This window comes from Rhinolophus hipposideros (assembly GCF_964194185.1).
Source record: "Rhinolophus hipposideros genome assembly, chromosome: 24".
Taxonomy (NCBI): domain Eukaryota; kingdom Metazoa; phylum Chordata; class Mammalia; order Chiroptera; family Rhinolophidae; genus Rhinolophus; species Rhinolophus hipposideros.
In genome coordinates this window covers 5,915,782-5,932,576 of record NC_138070.1, presented here as the reverse complement: position 1 = coordinate 5,932,576, position 16,795 = coordinate 5,915,782, and the positions used below count along the sequence as shown (strand labels likewise).

General features: G+C 45.1%; 1 protein-coding gene across 11 annotated transcripts in view; it reads left to right on the top strand.

Moving 5' to 3' along the window:
- Positions 1-16,795, top strand: part of ANAPC7 (anaphase promoting complex subunit 7) — a 37,319-nt gene that overhangs the window by 14,285 nt on the left and 6,239 nt on the right. For 6 of the 11 annotated variants that reach the window (XM_081036751.1, XM_081036750.1, XM_081036747.1 and 3 more), the window contains 3 exons: positions 1,738-1,962; positions 2,645-2,795; positions 4,514-5,385. In XM_081036751.1, the coding sequence (XP_080892877.1) occupies positions 1,738-1,962; positions 2,645-2,795; positions 4,514-4,703 (566 nt within the window). In that variant the 3' untranslated portion in view covers positions 4,704-5,385. Of the gene's footprint in view, positions 1-1,737; positions 1,963-2,644; positions 2,796-4,513; positions 5,386-6,492; positions 6,732-6,896; positions 6,985-14,284; positions 14,378-14,508; positions 14,623-16,795 lie in introns of those variants that run through there. The other 5 variants (XR_013992468.1, XR_013992467.1, XR_013992465.1 and 2 more) reach the window with 5 other exon arrangements.

Sequence of the window (16,795 nt, the reverse complement as noted above, 5' to 3'; positions counted from 1 at the left end):
ATTCTTTTTCACAGTTGTCTTACCTTGGGCCAAAAATATTACTCATAGGGTAGCTCCATCCATGTTCATATGACAGTGTTGGTTGTGGGAACTGGTTGGTTAGTCATGACCTCCAGAGTGGGCCCAATCAGGGTCAAACTTTGTTTTGTTATGTACTATTTTAAGTTCATGTGAACTGACCCTAGGAGTTCAAAGGAGCTGTGCCTCAGCCACATTCAATGACTCAGTCACGTTAAAATAGATCTTACACGATGCAGTTCCTTCAAAGCATATTTTTTATAAGAATTTAAAAATAAATCCAGGAGTCTAGGAGTGATTTGCTGTTAACAGGAAGATGAGTTCAAATTTGAAAAATAAAACTTGGAAGTTGGGGTAAAGAATAAATCTGCTTAGATAGCCAGAGAGCTATGCCTGTTGTGGATTTGTTCTTAAAGAAACCCCAGTAAACCAAGCTTTTGGTTTCAGAATAAATTCTTGATCCTGAAACTAACTTCCTTAGCCTTCCAGCTTTTTATCATGCTAATTCCCTTCTGCTGCGTGCCCAGTTCACCAGAACCCAGCAATACAGTTGAGTAACCACTACCGTAGTGCTTGGACATGGGCTGGTTAGAGCTGTGGGGGGCAGAGGACATTTCCCAACTGGCCAAAAGGCTTCACAGGCTGCCTTCACTCAAGCTGCCATTTGGAGATTGGATCAGGGTCCCTGCTTATGCTCCCTGGTGCTTCTTGCAACCTCCAAATGAGCTTCCCTTACTGGTGGAGGCCCTGGAATAGTGAAGTGTGTTCTTCCCATTTCCTTCTGATATTCTAGTGGGGTTTTAGCAGGGAAATAAAACTTCTCAGTAAGTAGCTGTACAGAACCGTATTCTGAAACCAACACATTGCCCTTACGAGTTAGATAATTTCTGGTTAAGTAACCATAGCGTGTGGTAGAATGTGCACAAATGTTATAAATGCTGCTAGGGTGGAGGAGTATGCAGAGAAAATCTGCCAGGGATCGTGTGGGTTTGGGGTTTAAGCTGTTTTTCTGTTTTGATGAATGCTTTGTGCCAAAAAGTACTTCCTCTGTTCTCGACTTGGCATGAAAAGTTGAGAGTTGACTCTCCATAGGGCATCTTGCTATGGGTATGAAAAGAGGAGCTGCCAGTCTCGGTTTTTTCAGTCCATCTGATGAAGCGCTTTCCATCTAGTTTAGGGAAGCCCTCAGCAATGCCTTTTGAGATAACTTTAACCTGAAACAGTCTTCCTTTTTCCTTGGGTTGCTCCCTGAGGCCTTTAGTTTGTAGAACTGGACATTCACGTTGGACTGTAGGAGCTTAAAACTAGGACTAAAGGTGGCAATTAACCACTTGTTAAGAGTCAGTGAAACGTTGCGTTTTGTTGGAAGCGTCCTCTCTCACTGTTTCAACTAATGATTGGTGTCACGTTTGTTCCTCTAACATTCAGCTGGCTGCCTACGTGCTTCGGTTGACTTACGTCTATTCATTTCCTTTGCTAACTGAAGGCGCCTTTGCAATGCAGGCTTTTTCCATATCCATCAAGTGCTCTGGGGACGAACACTTCTTAGTTATTCCATCAACATACTCTCTAGTCTGATCTTACCATTAAAGTTTCCCCCTGGCCTGCCCCGTGTCTGAAACCTTGGAGATTTGTAATTTGGAAGGCTGTCAGAGTGGAAACATGGCTTGGGATGGTAACGGTAATGTGGTTGAGCTTTCTGTGTTTTACTTTTTTCAGGTCTCATCGAATGTTACTTAGCCTCCAACAGTATTCGTGAAGCAATGGTAATGGCAAACAACGTTTACAAAACTCTGGGAGCAAATGCACAGACGCTTACCCTGTTAGCCACAGTTTGTCTTGAAGACCCAGTGACACAGGAGAAAGCCAAAACTTTATTAGATAAAGCCCTGAACCAAAGGCCGGATTACATTAAGGCTGTCGTGAAAAAAGCAGAACTACTTAGTAAGTGTATCTTATTTACTTCCCTGTTCATCGTTAATTGTGTAAATCCTGATCTCAATTGGATTCCCCAGTCGAGTTGTTTATAGGTGACCAGACAGGTGTGTTCTTTTGCAGTCGGTCTGAGCCCAGGTGAATTGCTTTATGTTTAGCACAACCAAATGTAGCTGGCTTACACCTGCCTAGATTGTCAGTGACTGACTTTTGTGGAGTGGCTCAAAGCAGCTGTACTTGGTACCGGTTCAGCTCACTTGATCTGGGTTTAGGTGTTCAGAACTAGTTTGACCAAATATAACTGGTTTTAGCCAGCTTGAACCTGTTTTATTCATCTGGATTCTCTTATGATTTCCCTTTTAGCTTTTGTTTTTTTTTCATTCCTGATTTGCAATGAACTCCTGAGTTTGGGCTAGTTTGGCAAATAAAATGCATTCTGGCTTTTTATTTGAACTTAGGTTATTAGTACCTTTTAAAAAAAAATCAGAACTCAAACTGTAGATTTCCTAATGGAATAGGAATTCAGATGAGCTTGTTCTCACTTCCCGCCACCCCACTGTTCTCGTGAGGACGCCTACAAATAGATGGGCGGATGGTAGTCGCTGTTAATGGTTTGTGTGTAAGCGTTGAGGTGGGAGTATATTTTCAAAATGCCGTGTGAGCAGGACAATGAGGGTCTTTTTCTTTTCAGGCAGAGAACAGAAATATGAAGATGGAATTGCTTTGCTGAGGAACGCTCTAGCTAATCAGAGTGACTGTGTCCTGCATCGGATCCTAGGAGATTTCCTTGTAGCTGTCAATGAGTATCAGGAAGCAATGGACCAGTATAGTATAGCACTAAGGTAGGCATTTAGCCTCCCATGGGGGCAAGGTCGATGAGGGGTAGAGGAGGCAGGGAATGAAGTTATATGAATTCTGGAAACACACACACACACACACACACACACACACACACACACACACACGGTTGAAAACAGTAATAGTAATGGTAGAAGTTACTTGTGAATACACGACTTCTAAAATTTTTTTCTTAAGTATATTAATAACATTAAAGAACTGTTTCACTCATAACCAGCTCACACCATTCTAACATCTTTCATTTGTGTAGATCATCTTCTGGCCTTGCCTACACATATGCATATTTTTATAGGGTTATATGTAGTATATATTTTATATTCTGCTTTTTCAAATCAAAGTATGTAAGGACTTTCCCATGTTTCTACGTACTGTAGTAGTTAAGAATTTGAGCTCTGGAGTTTGAATACTACCCTAACCTGTTATCGTAGGCGAGTTCCTAACAAATTTCCTTGTCTATATTTATCTACCTTATTAGATATTAAATGATTTAATGAGGATTAAATGATTATTCCATGTAAAGCTCTTAGCACTGTGCCTGGTACATAGTAAATACTAAATAAATAGTGGTATTCTTACTGCTTAATACAGAAGTGATTTCTTTGAGGGTTGTCTGTGTGTCTGTAAGGTTATGGTGAAGGCCTGTCTGTAATTGAGTCTGATCACATCCATTTATTTGTTCAGCAGTTGAGCACCACTCGTGTGCCTGGCATCTCAGTAATCCCTGGGGGTGCTGCAATTCCGGGAGCTCTCAGTCTCAGACGTGTAGACTGATGGATACCACGTGCTAAGTGCTTTCATAGCAGTTTCTAGAAGGCAAGGTGGGAGTGCAGAGGTGTGGGGAGCCCTGGGTGTGGGTGAAAGCTGTATGGAAGGTTTCAGAGAAGAGGAGGTAGTACACATTAATCTATGGTTATATAAGTAGGAAAAGGATCCCACAAGAGTTTTATCTGCTTGTTGGAAGCCCAGAAGCAAGTGAGCAAATAAAACGCCAGGCTTTCATTCGAGGTGAGATTGTTAGAGCTTGTACCTGCTGGCCTAGGTGATGGGCACAAAGGCAAGAGAAAAGATTGCTTAGGAGCCAAGTAACTAAATGTTCTGGAGCTTCTGAACTTTGGGAGCTTTTACACGAGTGATGGCTCTTAGCTGCTAAACTCGATTGCTCAGGTAGGGGTTGCTTTGGGTCCTGGGGTCTAACCTAGGAGTAGACAAATCTGTTCCATGGTAAGCATGACGATTTTGGTTAACTACTGAAATGCTGATATGTTAATTATCTTATAAAAACATGGAACAATTTTACTCACAAAAACAAATATTTTTGGTGACCCTGTAGCTTAAAAACCCAATACTGTTAAGAAATTACATTTGAATTTTCCTGTGAATGATTGTTTACTATTTCATTCGTGTTATCTGGCGGCTTCCTCTAGCGTAATGCTAGGGGTAATAAGTGTGAAAAGGTTTAAAAATACATGGAGAAAAACTCAAATTGAGAATTCTAAAAATTAGGATAAGAGACCTTTTTTCACTTCTAGTGGTGGACTCCCTCAGTTCCACCTGTGGAAGCAGAGTTGTTCGGAGAGGCCAGGCATTAGCAGTTTCTCTGTGACTGGGTGGTCATCTCCCTGCTGTGGCAGGGAGGTGACGCGTCAGCCAGCAAGAAGCAAGGCAGAGATTCAGGCCTCTCCTTTGTTTTGTTGTCCCCTAGTTTGGACCCCAATGACCAGAAGTCCCTAGAGGGGATGCAGAAGATGGAGAAGGAGGAGAGTCCCACGGATGCCACTCAGGAGGAGGATGTGGACGACATGGAAGGGAGTGGGGAAGAAGGGGACCTGGAGGGCAGCGACAGTGAGGCGGCCCAGTGGGCTGACCAGGAGCAGTGGTTCGGCATGCAGTGAGGCAGGCGGCAGCTCCGAGGCCACACTGGCCTGCCCTGTTCTGAGCACTTCCATGGACTGAAAGAACCTGTAGGAGCCCACTCTCTGGGAGGACAGTGATTCAGCACGTGATTGCCGCAGGGGTTTCTGCCCCCTGGCTCCATATTTCTAGTAGTGACTTCATTTTTTTAAAACTGAGCCTGACCAACCTTCCATATATCTCCATCCTCCCCTGCCCCAGCCAGGGGGGCCTGAGTGAGCCTTTGCAAGGCCCACAGATGGTCTGGGACAGAGTGCTTTTTATATAACCAATTGCTAAATCTGAAAGCTCGAGGAATAGACAGTGTTTTGTCTGTGGTGGTGTGGACGGGTTTAAAGGAGTGACCTGTCACTCAGAGCAAGAGTGTTATCTCCCGAATCAGACAGCAGCACACGCTGGCCCTTTCAGAGAGGGTTTCCTGCCCCAGAAATCATCGTCCTGGGCTGTCCAAACTTCGTAGTAACCTTGCTTCCTTCTGCAATGTTAGTAATGCCTTAAGCTGACAGTTGCTATTTTGCAGAACAGTTTTTTCCTATTTGCTAGTCTTGTCACTTGCCTATGAGCCTGGTCTATGAGCCTGGACCAGATCTAAGAAGCGGGTGTGACGTAGAGCATGAACAGAGGTGCACCTGGGGTAATTAACTAATAAAACTGTTTTTTGTACAGTAGTGGTGTTGGGTTGATCAGAGTGGAAGGCCTTTATAAATTCTTTTGTCTCATACACACAATGCATTGGTTTAGCCCCAGAATTATTTGCTATAAATAGACTCCCTTTCTTCCTAGAGTGTTGGGAGCCAGGAGGGTTGGGAACCTTAGGTAACACTGAACTGATTTATCCATTTGCATTTTTTGGTTGGTAAGTTTCCCTGGGGGAAAGCCTTTGGCCCGATTTGAGACTGATTCTGTCCTGAGTCTGACTCTGGCAGGAGTGCTGGGATCGGGGTCTGGTGTCAGCATTCTGTCCTGGGCTCAGCAGAGGCGTCTCTTCCCTAGGCTTGGCTGCGGGGACACTTCACCTACCATCTCCCCTTTATTTCCTTGTTTCTTTGATGCTTTTGACAATATAGGTAACTTAGAAGTGAAGTGGGGGCAGGAGATGGCACAGCTAACCCCAGATTTTCATTAAAACAAAATTAGAGGGGTGCAAAATGTGATTTTGATATAAATGGAAAGTTCTGTCCTAAAGTGTAAAAACACTGGAAGTGTACAGTGGTTCAGGGAACATCTGATAACTGCAGTTTTAAATGGACAGAAAGTTAAGGTTAAAGCATCTTTCAGTATGAGAATCAAAGCCTGGGCAGCATCATTTTATTGAGCAGTCTCTAAAGAGCCCCTCAGGCAGCGGGGGTCACGGCAGGTGAACGTGTGGCCTGGAGAAGACCCTGCTGATGGGCCTTGGTGCCTGCTGCAGGCTGCAGCTCGTGTCCTTCCTCCGCTTGCCTTTGAGCAGCCATTAGCAGGCAGTGCATTGGGAGAAGAGGTGAAACCTGTTAGCTATTCCCCTGATTCAGGAAGGAAGCCCAGCCCCACCCTCTTGGTCTTATTTCTGCACGTCAGGCTCATCACTGTGACCCCTGAGACTCCTGCGGGGTCAGGCCTTGTGCATGGCCTCTGCCTGCCGTCAGCACCGTCACGTTTCTCCCCTTTCCTGGGCTGGCCCTCTGCTCTGCTGAGAGCCCTGGATCAGTCTGGCCTGTCCATCCCAGCAACACCCTGGGCTGGATTCCTCTGGCCCCTCCCACCTCAGCTCCAGCATTTCCACCCTGACAGGCTCCAGGGGACAACTAGGAAGAGGCAGCTGAAGCTACATTTTTAGAGCACCTGACAGAATTAAAAACACTTGTTCTACAAAGAATGGAGCATGCTGAAGATCTCACCTGGGACTGCCACTGTTCTCATAAACAAAAACCTCATGAGGGCGGGAGCCCGGGAAGCAGGAACAGAATCAGGCCGCCCAGCTCTGGCTGCTCCACTGAGCCACCTGACGGCATGGCCCACAGTCACTACAGGTACCTCCTGGTGTCTGGAGTTTCGTACAGCCAGTGGGGGGATGTTTTCACTGATTCCTACCGTCCCCCTACCTTTACCCCCACCAACCAAAAGAAGTAGCACAGGTTTGGAACCAGAGACCCACTGGGCTCCGAATCCCAGCTCCTCCACTGCTGGTGCTGCAGGTCTGGCGCTGGCAACCTCTACTCTGGGGACTGAATAAGCTGTGAGGAGTTGAGCATGAAGCCACTGAATGCCATCGCCATCATCAGGGTAAACGCCAGACTGCCCATCCTTTCCTGGGGGGTTGGGGATTGGTGCTTTCACTGAAGCCTTGTCCTTTTCTCCTGGGAGTCCCTCAGCTGAGTGGGGAGGCAGGGTCCTAAGGAAGGGTGCTCCTTGCCCTCTAGTTGGGGCCTTCCTACTCGGACTCTGAACCCCCGCTGTGTGCCAGGGACCTGGCAGATGTGGCCCCAAGAGCTGATGTCAGGAGGTTCCTGCCAGCCTCAGGTTGGGGGCCACACCCCTGCCTCTGGGTTCTTCCTCAGATGATGAGGCCAGTTATTGCCCAAATCTACTTTTCAGACTTGAGCACTTCTCACATCTGCTTCTCGATGATGCAGATTCCCAGGCTTGGCACCAACCCTTAATCCAAAGCCAGGGCCTGGGCCCCGGAGTCTGCCTGTGAGCACTTCCATCCCGGCTGCCTTTTCCCGAGCAGTCAGTCGTTCCCTGATGCAAATATTGAGAAACCTGAGGGAGGGGGTTTGAGAGGCCTGGGACCTCAGAGCGTCCTTGGGGGCCCCACCTGGCAGCTGCCTGTGGGTGGCAGCAACTCCCATGCCCAGGTCTTGAGCCCATGCCCAGGCCTGCTTGGGCACTGCCTGCTGCACAGGACCAAATTTACTGTTGCTGGCGGGCAGTGAGGCCTGACCGGACAAGCACCTCACTGCCAGCTCTGGGGACCGCGGTCACAGCCAGGCCTGCCAGGAATCCCTGGCACTGGGAGGGCCTATTGAGGTAAGTGCCCTAGTAAGGTTTTCCACTTTCCTCAGGAGCCTCCCTGCCCCAGGGCAGCAGGAGAGGCACCAGCCAGCACCTCCCTTCCTAGGGCACGAAGGGCAGGCCTCTGTCTTCTGAGCTGCCCTGCTGCACCTGGGCCACCACCAGTTGGTGCCAGGCAGGGGGTTGGGGATTTCCCAGGTTGCTGTGGAAGGTGTTGGTTGTTGCCAGCACAGAACATGGCATGTATTATAAACCACACAGCACCAGCACCACCAGGAATAAGCCAGGAGCCCACAAGTCAGTCTCCTTAGCAGCCATTAAAAGAAAACAATTTAAAAATAGAGCACCCTTGTGCGTTGCTGGTGGGAATGTAAAGGGATCCTGCCGTGGTGGAAAACAGTCTGGCAGTTCGTCAAGTATTTAAACAATTGCCATAGGATCTAGCAGTTGCCTTTCTGGGTGCACAGCCAAAGGAGTTGAAGCAGGGTCTTCAGATATTTGATATTTGCCCACTTGTGTTCATAGCAGCATTATTCATAACAGCCAAAAGGGGGAAACAACCCAAGTGTTCACATTGTTAGATGACTGTGATTCAGCCGTTAAAAAGGAAGGAAATCCTGTCACGTGCTACAACATGATGAACCTTGAGGACATTAGGCCAAGTGAAACAAGCCAGGCACAAAAGGGCATATACTAGATGATTCCACTGAGATCCTCGAGGAGTCAAATTCATGGAAGGGGCTGGAAGGAGGGGGACTAAATGGGGAGTTAGTGTTTAAGGGGGACGAGTTTCCATTTGGAATGTTGAAAAGGTTTCTGGAGATGGTGATGGTGGCACAACAACGTGACTATACTTAATGACACTGAACTCAGTGCACTTAAAAATGATTATGGTAAAGTTTATCTACTTAAAAAAAAAACCTTTTTAAAAAAAGTGAAGAAATGGCCTGTATCCTGCCATCCACATAACCTGTTAACACACATATTTGTAATATACATATTATATAAACTTGAAAAACAATTCACCCAAGTAAATTTGAAGATCTAATTGGCTTTATTAAATAATTAATGAGTTGGGCAGCTTAAGGGGCTGTACAAAATGGAAGGTTTTTATAGGCAGAAAGGTGGGATAAGGAAGCTACTGACAAAGGATTGTTTTTTGTGCCTGGACATCTTTCTTCACAGGAAGAGAAGGGGGAAAGGTTTTCATCATGCAGATTGCCTTTTCTTTCTGGGGGCGATGGAGAGGGGCCCAGGTGAGAGATCACTGGTGCTTAACCAGAAGATTCCAGACTGGTTAAGATTGTTTCTGGGAGAGGTTGAACCCTTAGTTAGGTCAGGTATTAAATCTAGGTTTGGTATCGAGGGCTTTTAGCACGAGTGACGCCATTTGGGGCCTGTGGTTGTTTTCCTTAACGAAATGAACACGTGGTTTAAAAAATTCAGAGAGGTATAAAATTAAACATGTCTACTCCCCAATCTACTGAATCTGTGTCTGCAAAATAAGCTTCTGGTACTACCTTTAGAAAAATGGCTTTGAGCTTTTAACTACCAGTGTGTGTGTGCGTAAGTTACAGTACAGTGGCCGTGCTGTGCACACAGGTGCCTCCAGCGGCGTCAGTGACAGTTTCCCGGAATCCCATTCTGGGGATGGCAATTTCTGTAACTCGTCTGCTATTGGTGGGCACCTGTGTCCAGTTTTGTATGTAAGTCATTACCGTCTGCACTGCAATGAACATATATGTTCATGCAGAGCTCAGGCTCCTTGTAGGGACATTTCTGGGTCTCGGCGTCTGTGCATCTGAGGCCTTGATGGATGCTATGAGATTGCTTTCCAACAATAATAGATGCGAGTGTTTGTTTCCCGCAGCCTCGCAACACCGGTGTCATCAGCCTTCTTGTTTTTTCCCCTCTTAGATGGGATAAATACTCCATCATTTTGATTGGCGTGAGCACCCACGTGGGCCAGGCCGTGAGGCAAGCCCTTTGCCTGTGTGATCCCCTCCTAGCCTCACGCCCACCGTAGAGGTGAGCAAGCAGACTGAGCCTCGGGCACGCTGGCTCTTTTCATCTGTCCAGGGTTTCTCCCCCTGGAGTTTAGTATGTTCTTAACTCTTATGTCCACACAGTTTCATAGTCTGTTAGAGGGAAAAGGGCCGCCCTCAGCCCGCCTCGCCGTCCGTCTGCGGTCGGGCCGCAGGCTTGCTGGATTTAAAGGCTGCCAGACAAGGGCTGTGCTGTGACGGAGCAGCTCTAGCTGGCCACTTAAATCTTCCACTGCCTCTTTATAAACAACCCTCTGGTGACCTTTGTGCTCACAGCTTTTCCTTGTTTGGGTAAATTCCCAGGAGGGGGATTTCAGAGTGAACGGCTATAATGATCTTTTTTGGAACTTGAGCTGGCTGGTCTTCTCTACCGTGAGTCTGTCGGCCTAGGCTGGCCCTGCGGACTCCCTCAGCTGCACTGCCTACCAGGGAGCCCGTCCTCAGGGGCTCCCCAGCCTTTGAACTCCACTTCACTCCCCCGGCAGCTTGTGGTGGGCTCTGGTGCCGTCTGCCAAGGCTCCTGCCTTCACTTTCTTGGACCTTTGGGATTTGGGGCCCCCTCCCCCATGGGACAGCCCTTGCTGGCTCTGGGTTGGGGGCTGCTTCCTGGACTGAGGTCAGATTTCCCCCGCTCTAGGGGGTATCGGGAGCTTTGTGGGAGGGTGTCAGCACCCAAGCCCTGGGGGGGCGGGGCGGGGGGAGGGGAGTGGCCTCCCGAGCTAAACCCTGGTCCTTTTGGAATCAGTGTCCCCACAGACACGAGCCCTGCCGTCTGGCCCTGGATCAGCACATTGACCCTGAGCCTCCAGGGCTGGTCTAGTCCTGCATGAGCCTGTGGCTCCTGGCGATTAGTTTTTAATTTTTGGATTGTCTTTCACCTGTGACCTAAGTCCACGTGGCCCACTGGCACATCTTGTCAGTCCGTGGGGGGGATTTTGTCTAGGAATTGAGTGGGAATGGCAGCAAGCAGGGAGCTGTCCTGAGAGAGGCCTCTGTCCTCCAGCCTCGGTGGTGCCCAGACTGACACCCCATTCTTGATGGACGGAAACACGTCCCCACAGGCCCAGGCTGCTACCCACTCCCACGCTGCTGCTTTGCTGAGCCTGAGTATGTGATGGGAAGGGACAGAGGTGACCCCTTTGTACAGTCCCCCTCTGGAGCTCCTTCTGGAATGGCGGGCACATGCTCACACCAGCCATGTGTCGACAAGAGGGCACCTTCCATCAGCTTAGGGGAGGCCAGCGGGGAGCCGCCTCGGAGGTCAAGGCCATGCAGAGACTAAGAGATCCAGGAGAGAGGCCTTTCGCAAGGGCACCAGGGCCCAAGCCTGCTCAGGCACCAGAGATGTATTTTCTTTTATTTTTTAATAAAAATGTAAAATTTGTGAAATATGGAGTACATACTGAAGTTTATGACAGCACATGCAGTGTTTAAAGAATCACAGATAAAACACATGTGTGCTCAACCCAGGACAAGAAATAGAATGTTTCCACAATTCCAGAAGCCCCGTGTGCTCAAACCCGACCACTTCCCCCCATCCCTGCCAGGGGTACCCCCATTCTTAATTTTGTTTTTATACTTTTTGTGACCCTCAAAGTTCTGTGAACCTTGGGCAAATGGTGAGCTTTTATCTCACCTGTAAAATCATACTGTTACTCCGTTGTTTTAGTTTTACCATGTTGTTATCCTAAACACATTTGTTTGTTCTTGAACTTTATGTAAATGGAGTCATGTCTGTACTTTTAAAAATTTTTTTATTGGGAATATTGGGGAACAGTGTGTTCTTCCAGGACCCATCAGCTCCAAGTCAAGTAGTTGTTTCACTCTAGTTGTGGAGGGCGCAGCTCAGCGTGGCCCACGTGGGGATCGAACCGGCAACCTTGTTAAGAGCACCGCGCTCTAACCACTGAGCTAACGGCCGGCCCTGTTGTCTGTACTTTTCATGATATATTTTGCTTAACGTTTTAAAAATCGAACCATATTAATCCTGCTATAGCTCATTCATTTAAAAATAATAGACATTTTTTAGAGTTTTAAATTTACAGGAAACTAGAGTGGCTAGTACAGATTTCCCATATACCCTGCACACAGTACATGAGTGTGGTATATTACAACAAATGAACCGAGATGCACGCATTACTAACAAAAGTCCATAGTTTATTCAGATTTCCTTAGTTTTTACCTGATGGCCTTTCTCTGTCCCAGGACCCCAAGAATAGCACATTACAGTTAGTCGTCATGTCTCCTGAGGCCCCTCTTGCCTGTGAAAAGTTTCTCAGACTTCTTGTTTTTGGTGACCTTGATGATTTGAGGACTGGTCAGAATGGGATATCCCATTCATTTCTCTTTGCTATATAATATTCCACTGTACATATGAAACACTCCCATCTTATTAATTCGGCCACTGATGGACACTTCAGTTGTTTCTCATTTTTTGTTTCAAACACTGCTGCTATGCATGTTTCTGCATGTGCCTTCTAGGAGGCATAAAAACATTTCTGTAGGTTAAACCAGAGGTGGAATTGATGGGTGTAGGGTATGTGCCTGCTCGGTTTTACCAGGTGTTACCAAACTGTTTTGTAAAGAAGTTGTACCAATTCATATGCACCCCTGAAGCTCTGTCCCTTCACCAGCACCTGATATTATCAAACCTTAATTTTCTCCAGCACAGAGGGTGTGAGATGACAGTGATTTTAATTTACATTTTTCTAGTTTTTAACAAGATTGAACATCATTTGATATGTTTAGGAACTATTTGTGCTTCCTTTTCTGTGAAATTCATTCTTTTGTCCACTTTTTTGTTGGTGTATTTACCTTACTAATTCACAGAAGTTTATATATATTCTAAATATAATTCACAGTATGAGTTGTAAATTTCTTCGTTTGTGGCTTGCCCTTTCATTCTCTTTATTGTATCTTTTGATTAACAGTCTTAATTTCAATGTAACTAAATTTATCCATCTTTTTCTTTGTGGTTGTATTTTCTAATCCTTATCTCAAGTTTAAAATATATCCTCCGAATATGTATGGTGTGAGATAGGGATAGATCCAATGTTTTTTTCCACCATTTGTGTTTAAACAGAATCACCAGTTACTAAAAAATTTTCTTGCTTTTCCCACTGAGCTTAATACCGCTGCGGTCACAAATCAGGTGTTCCTAGATGAGCGCCTGTTTCTGAGCCTTCTCTTTTGGCTCTTTCCTTTCCCAGAACCCACACTGCACTGTCTTCATTACCGTAGCTTTATACAAATTGATACTTAAAAGAGCAAGACCATTAATATCAGTATTAGGCAAAAATCATGAATACAAAAATATGTATAAAACATTAAGCATAGGATTTGTCCTTATATATTCATGTTATAACCAAGCTAACTGAGGTAGAGTGTATGGAATTTGCCTTAAAATTACTACGTAAATTAATTCATGGTCTGAATTGGAACCCTAGTGTTTTGAATTTTATTCCAAGATTTTTCCACCACAGTTTTGTAATTCCAAGAGAAAATTGTTCATCTCTGGATTAGCTTGAGTTATATGGTTAAAACCTAGAGTATGAGCAGTCATGATACAGAAAATTTTAAGGACAGAGTTGAAACATTGACATTATAAAATTGTTTAATTCCATTAAATTGAAATATTTATTGTATGTCCTTTTATTGATTACATTATGCCCTTGTGATACCGGGACATCCTAAATAAACTCTATTCTGTTACCAGACCAAAAAAAAAAAATAATAAAAATAAATAAATAAATAAATAAAAGAGCAAGACCCCAGGATCTTACTTTTAACAGTGTTTTGGCTATTCTTAGCTCTTTGTACTTCCATAAAATTGTTACTTTCAGGTGGTCTAATGTATTTTTTAAGTTAGATTCACAGTTTTCAAAAGGTGAAATTTCCCCATCCTGCCTTTCGTTTCCCAGTTTCCTCCCCAGAAAGAACTAGTTTCTTGTGTATGTTTCCAGAGATAATCTGAAATTGCATAAATTTGTGTGTATATACCATCTCTTTAATACTTGCATAGTTCGTCAGCAGTTTATTTAAAACATAAACTGTTTTCACTAAAATCTTTTTTAACATTGTAATTTATGTCAAAGAGATACAGAAGATAAACTGTACATTTTTAGTCCTGAATCAAGGCATTTTGAGTAGTTTCCAAACTTACAAACTACATTTTATAACTTCTACTAATTTTGATGGAAAAGCAACCAATTTCAACTTCCCCAACACTTCCTACCTGACTGCTGGGCATGCTTGTGTCACTTCCTGCTGCCGGGCATAAAGTTAGAAGCACAGACTACTTTTCCAAACGGGGCCATCTGGGTCATGCAGCCATCACTCTCAGAAATAGAGCAACCGGAGTAACGTATTTACTCTATTCTTATAATGTTGTCATTGGTTGTATCTGGGGTTGGCTCTGCCATCTTCTAGTGTCCTTTCCTTTTGTTCTTTTTAGGTTTTTTTTTCTTTCTGTTGATTTGTTAGTCTTACCTTTGGTTCCGTTTTCTTGTGGTTGGTTACTCTAGGAACAGTCACACACCTGCCAGTGTATCTCCAGCCGAAGCCAACCAGTATCTTCCAGTATCTTCCCCGTGCTCCTGCATGACAGAAGCCCGCAGGTAACTCAGTTTGCTCCTTTCCCCTATTAGAATTGCCCTTAGCATGAGTCTGCTGGTGAAGAACTGTTTTTGCTTGTCTGAAAATATCTTTATTTTACCTTGATTCTTTAAATACTGTATATTTTCTCCAGGTTTGGAATTCCAGATTGCCAGTGATTTCTTTCTGTTTGTGAAGCTCTTTCCACTGTTTTCTGGCTTCCACTTACTGTTGTGAAGTCAGCAGTGGCCTCTTAACTCTTTTAAAGGTAATGCCTTTTTGTTTCCTCTGCTGCTTTTAAGATTTTCTTTGCCTTTGGTTTTCTGCAGTTCACTATATGTCTAGGGCTGGATTTTTTATTTTTCTAGTTTGTGATTTGTTGGGATTCTTGGGTCTGTGGATTGCTCTTTTATCAGTTATAGAAAATTCTCAGCCATTATCTCTTCAAATAATACCTTTTTCAGTCTATTTTCAAAGTATTTTAACCTTTCTTCCATATTTTCCAGTTCCTTTTTCTCCCCCAAGACTGCCCACAGCTAAGAGGGGGCTACTGTAGGCGTGGATGTTTTATGATCTATAGCAGTGCTTCCCATATGGAAGTCTGGGTGGACATACAATGTCTGTTTCTGCGGGTCTCACTCATGGTGCCTCGTTTTCTTGTGTGCTTGGTTATCTTTTGCTGTGTGCTATTTTGAAAAATAGTTGTGTGGTTCTCCCAAGACATACAATAAAGGCGCCTTCCTCTACAGAAGACTGATGTTTATTTCTGCCTGGTGCTTAGAGGTACTGCTGGTGACTTTCAGTTCGTGCCCTGAGGTTTCACAGACCACCTGAGGCTGGAATTGGGACTGCAGATCCTCTCGTGTGTTCTCTCTCCCCGCCTCGATGGCATGTTTTCCTGGTTCTGTTCAGCACCAGCACGATGCTGCCTAGCGCCTTTTGAGTTTTGGGGAAGGAGGTTCCAGTGTCCTGGTTTGCGGTTTGTCCTTCCCCTGCGGTGTTAGCCCTGCAGGGTCTCAGCTTCCTGTCCTAGGATTCTTCCCACTTTCGGTGGGCCCTGGGTTTTGGTTTTGTCCTTTCACTCCCTGAGCTCTCACAGCCTTGTTTTCACAGCTTCGTTTATTTGGATAGGTAGATGCCACAAGGAGAAAAGTGACCTTGGAAGTTGATGCTCTTGCTTTCTCTTAGATTTTGGCCTGGAAATTCTGTATTATCTTGTAGTTCTTTGATGCTTCTATGAGGATTTTAAAAAAATATTTATCCAAGCATTTTAAAATAAACCTTTGATTTTAGAATATTTTTAGACTTACGGAAAAATTGAACGGATAGTACAGAAGGTTCCCATATGCCCCAGACCCAGTTTCCGTCTATTATTAACATCTTACAACAATATGGTACATTTGTCCCAATAGTTATACGTTATTATGGACCAACATTTACCCATTATTAAATAAAGTCATATTTCCTTAGTTTTCGCCTTTCTGTTCCAGGATCCCATCCAGCATACAAACCGTATTACAGTATGTCTTCATGAATCCTCAGGCGCCACCTGGCCGTGCCAGTCTCTCAGATTTTCCCTGTTTGTGATGACTGGCAGTTTTAAGGAGTCCCAGTCAGGTGTTCTGCAGAACATCTCTTTGGATTTGTCAGATGTTTTCTTTCCCTTTGGTTATAGGTCCCTGCGGTTGTTTTGAAGACCACAAGGTAAAAGGCTATTCTCTCTTCATGTTGAGGGTACATGCTCTCCAGATGACATCACTTGGCTGAGGTAGTAGCGTCTGTCAGCTTTCTCCACTTTGGGTTGCTTTACTCCCGTCCATACTGCACATACTGTGTAAGGAACGTCACTGTGCATGGCTCACATGTAAGGGACAGAAGTAGGCGTCACCTCGAGGGCAGAATGTCGACATGGGATTCTTCTGTGTGACAGGTTTCTCCTTTCTCCCATTCATTTATATCAATATGGATTCGTGGATATTTATTCTACACTTTGGATTATAATCCAGTGCTACTTTGTTTCTCAGATTGTTCCAGTTTAGACACTCAGAGCTTTTTCAGTTGGCTCCTGTGCCGCTTTGACACCTCATTACTGACTTACTGTTTTTGTTTTGAGCATGTCCTTCCTTTATGGTGTAACAATGTCCTCAGGCACGTGCTCTACGATTTCCGCCCCAGCCCCAGAATTTAACCCAATGGCACTTGATTCCCTTTACTGAAGAGTGGTGTTAGAAACCTAACGCTGGGAGCTACGTGTGCTCGTTGCTACTGGAGGGCCCGTGCTTCTCAGCCCTCTCAGGTGACAGTGCAAGGAAATCTACATGTAGATACCCGGGACTAGACACAGTCCTGCGCGGAACTGTCTGTATCAATATTCAGCTAAACAGGAGTTCATCCTGCTGTCTCGAACTGAAATTGACCACGTGGATCATTCTAGCCTTCTT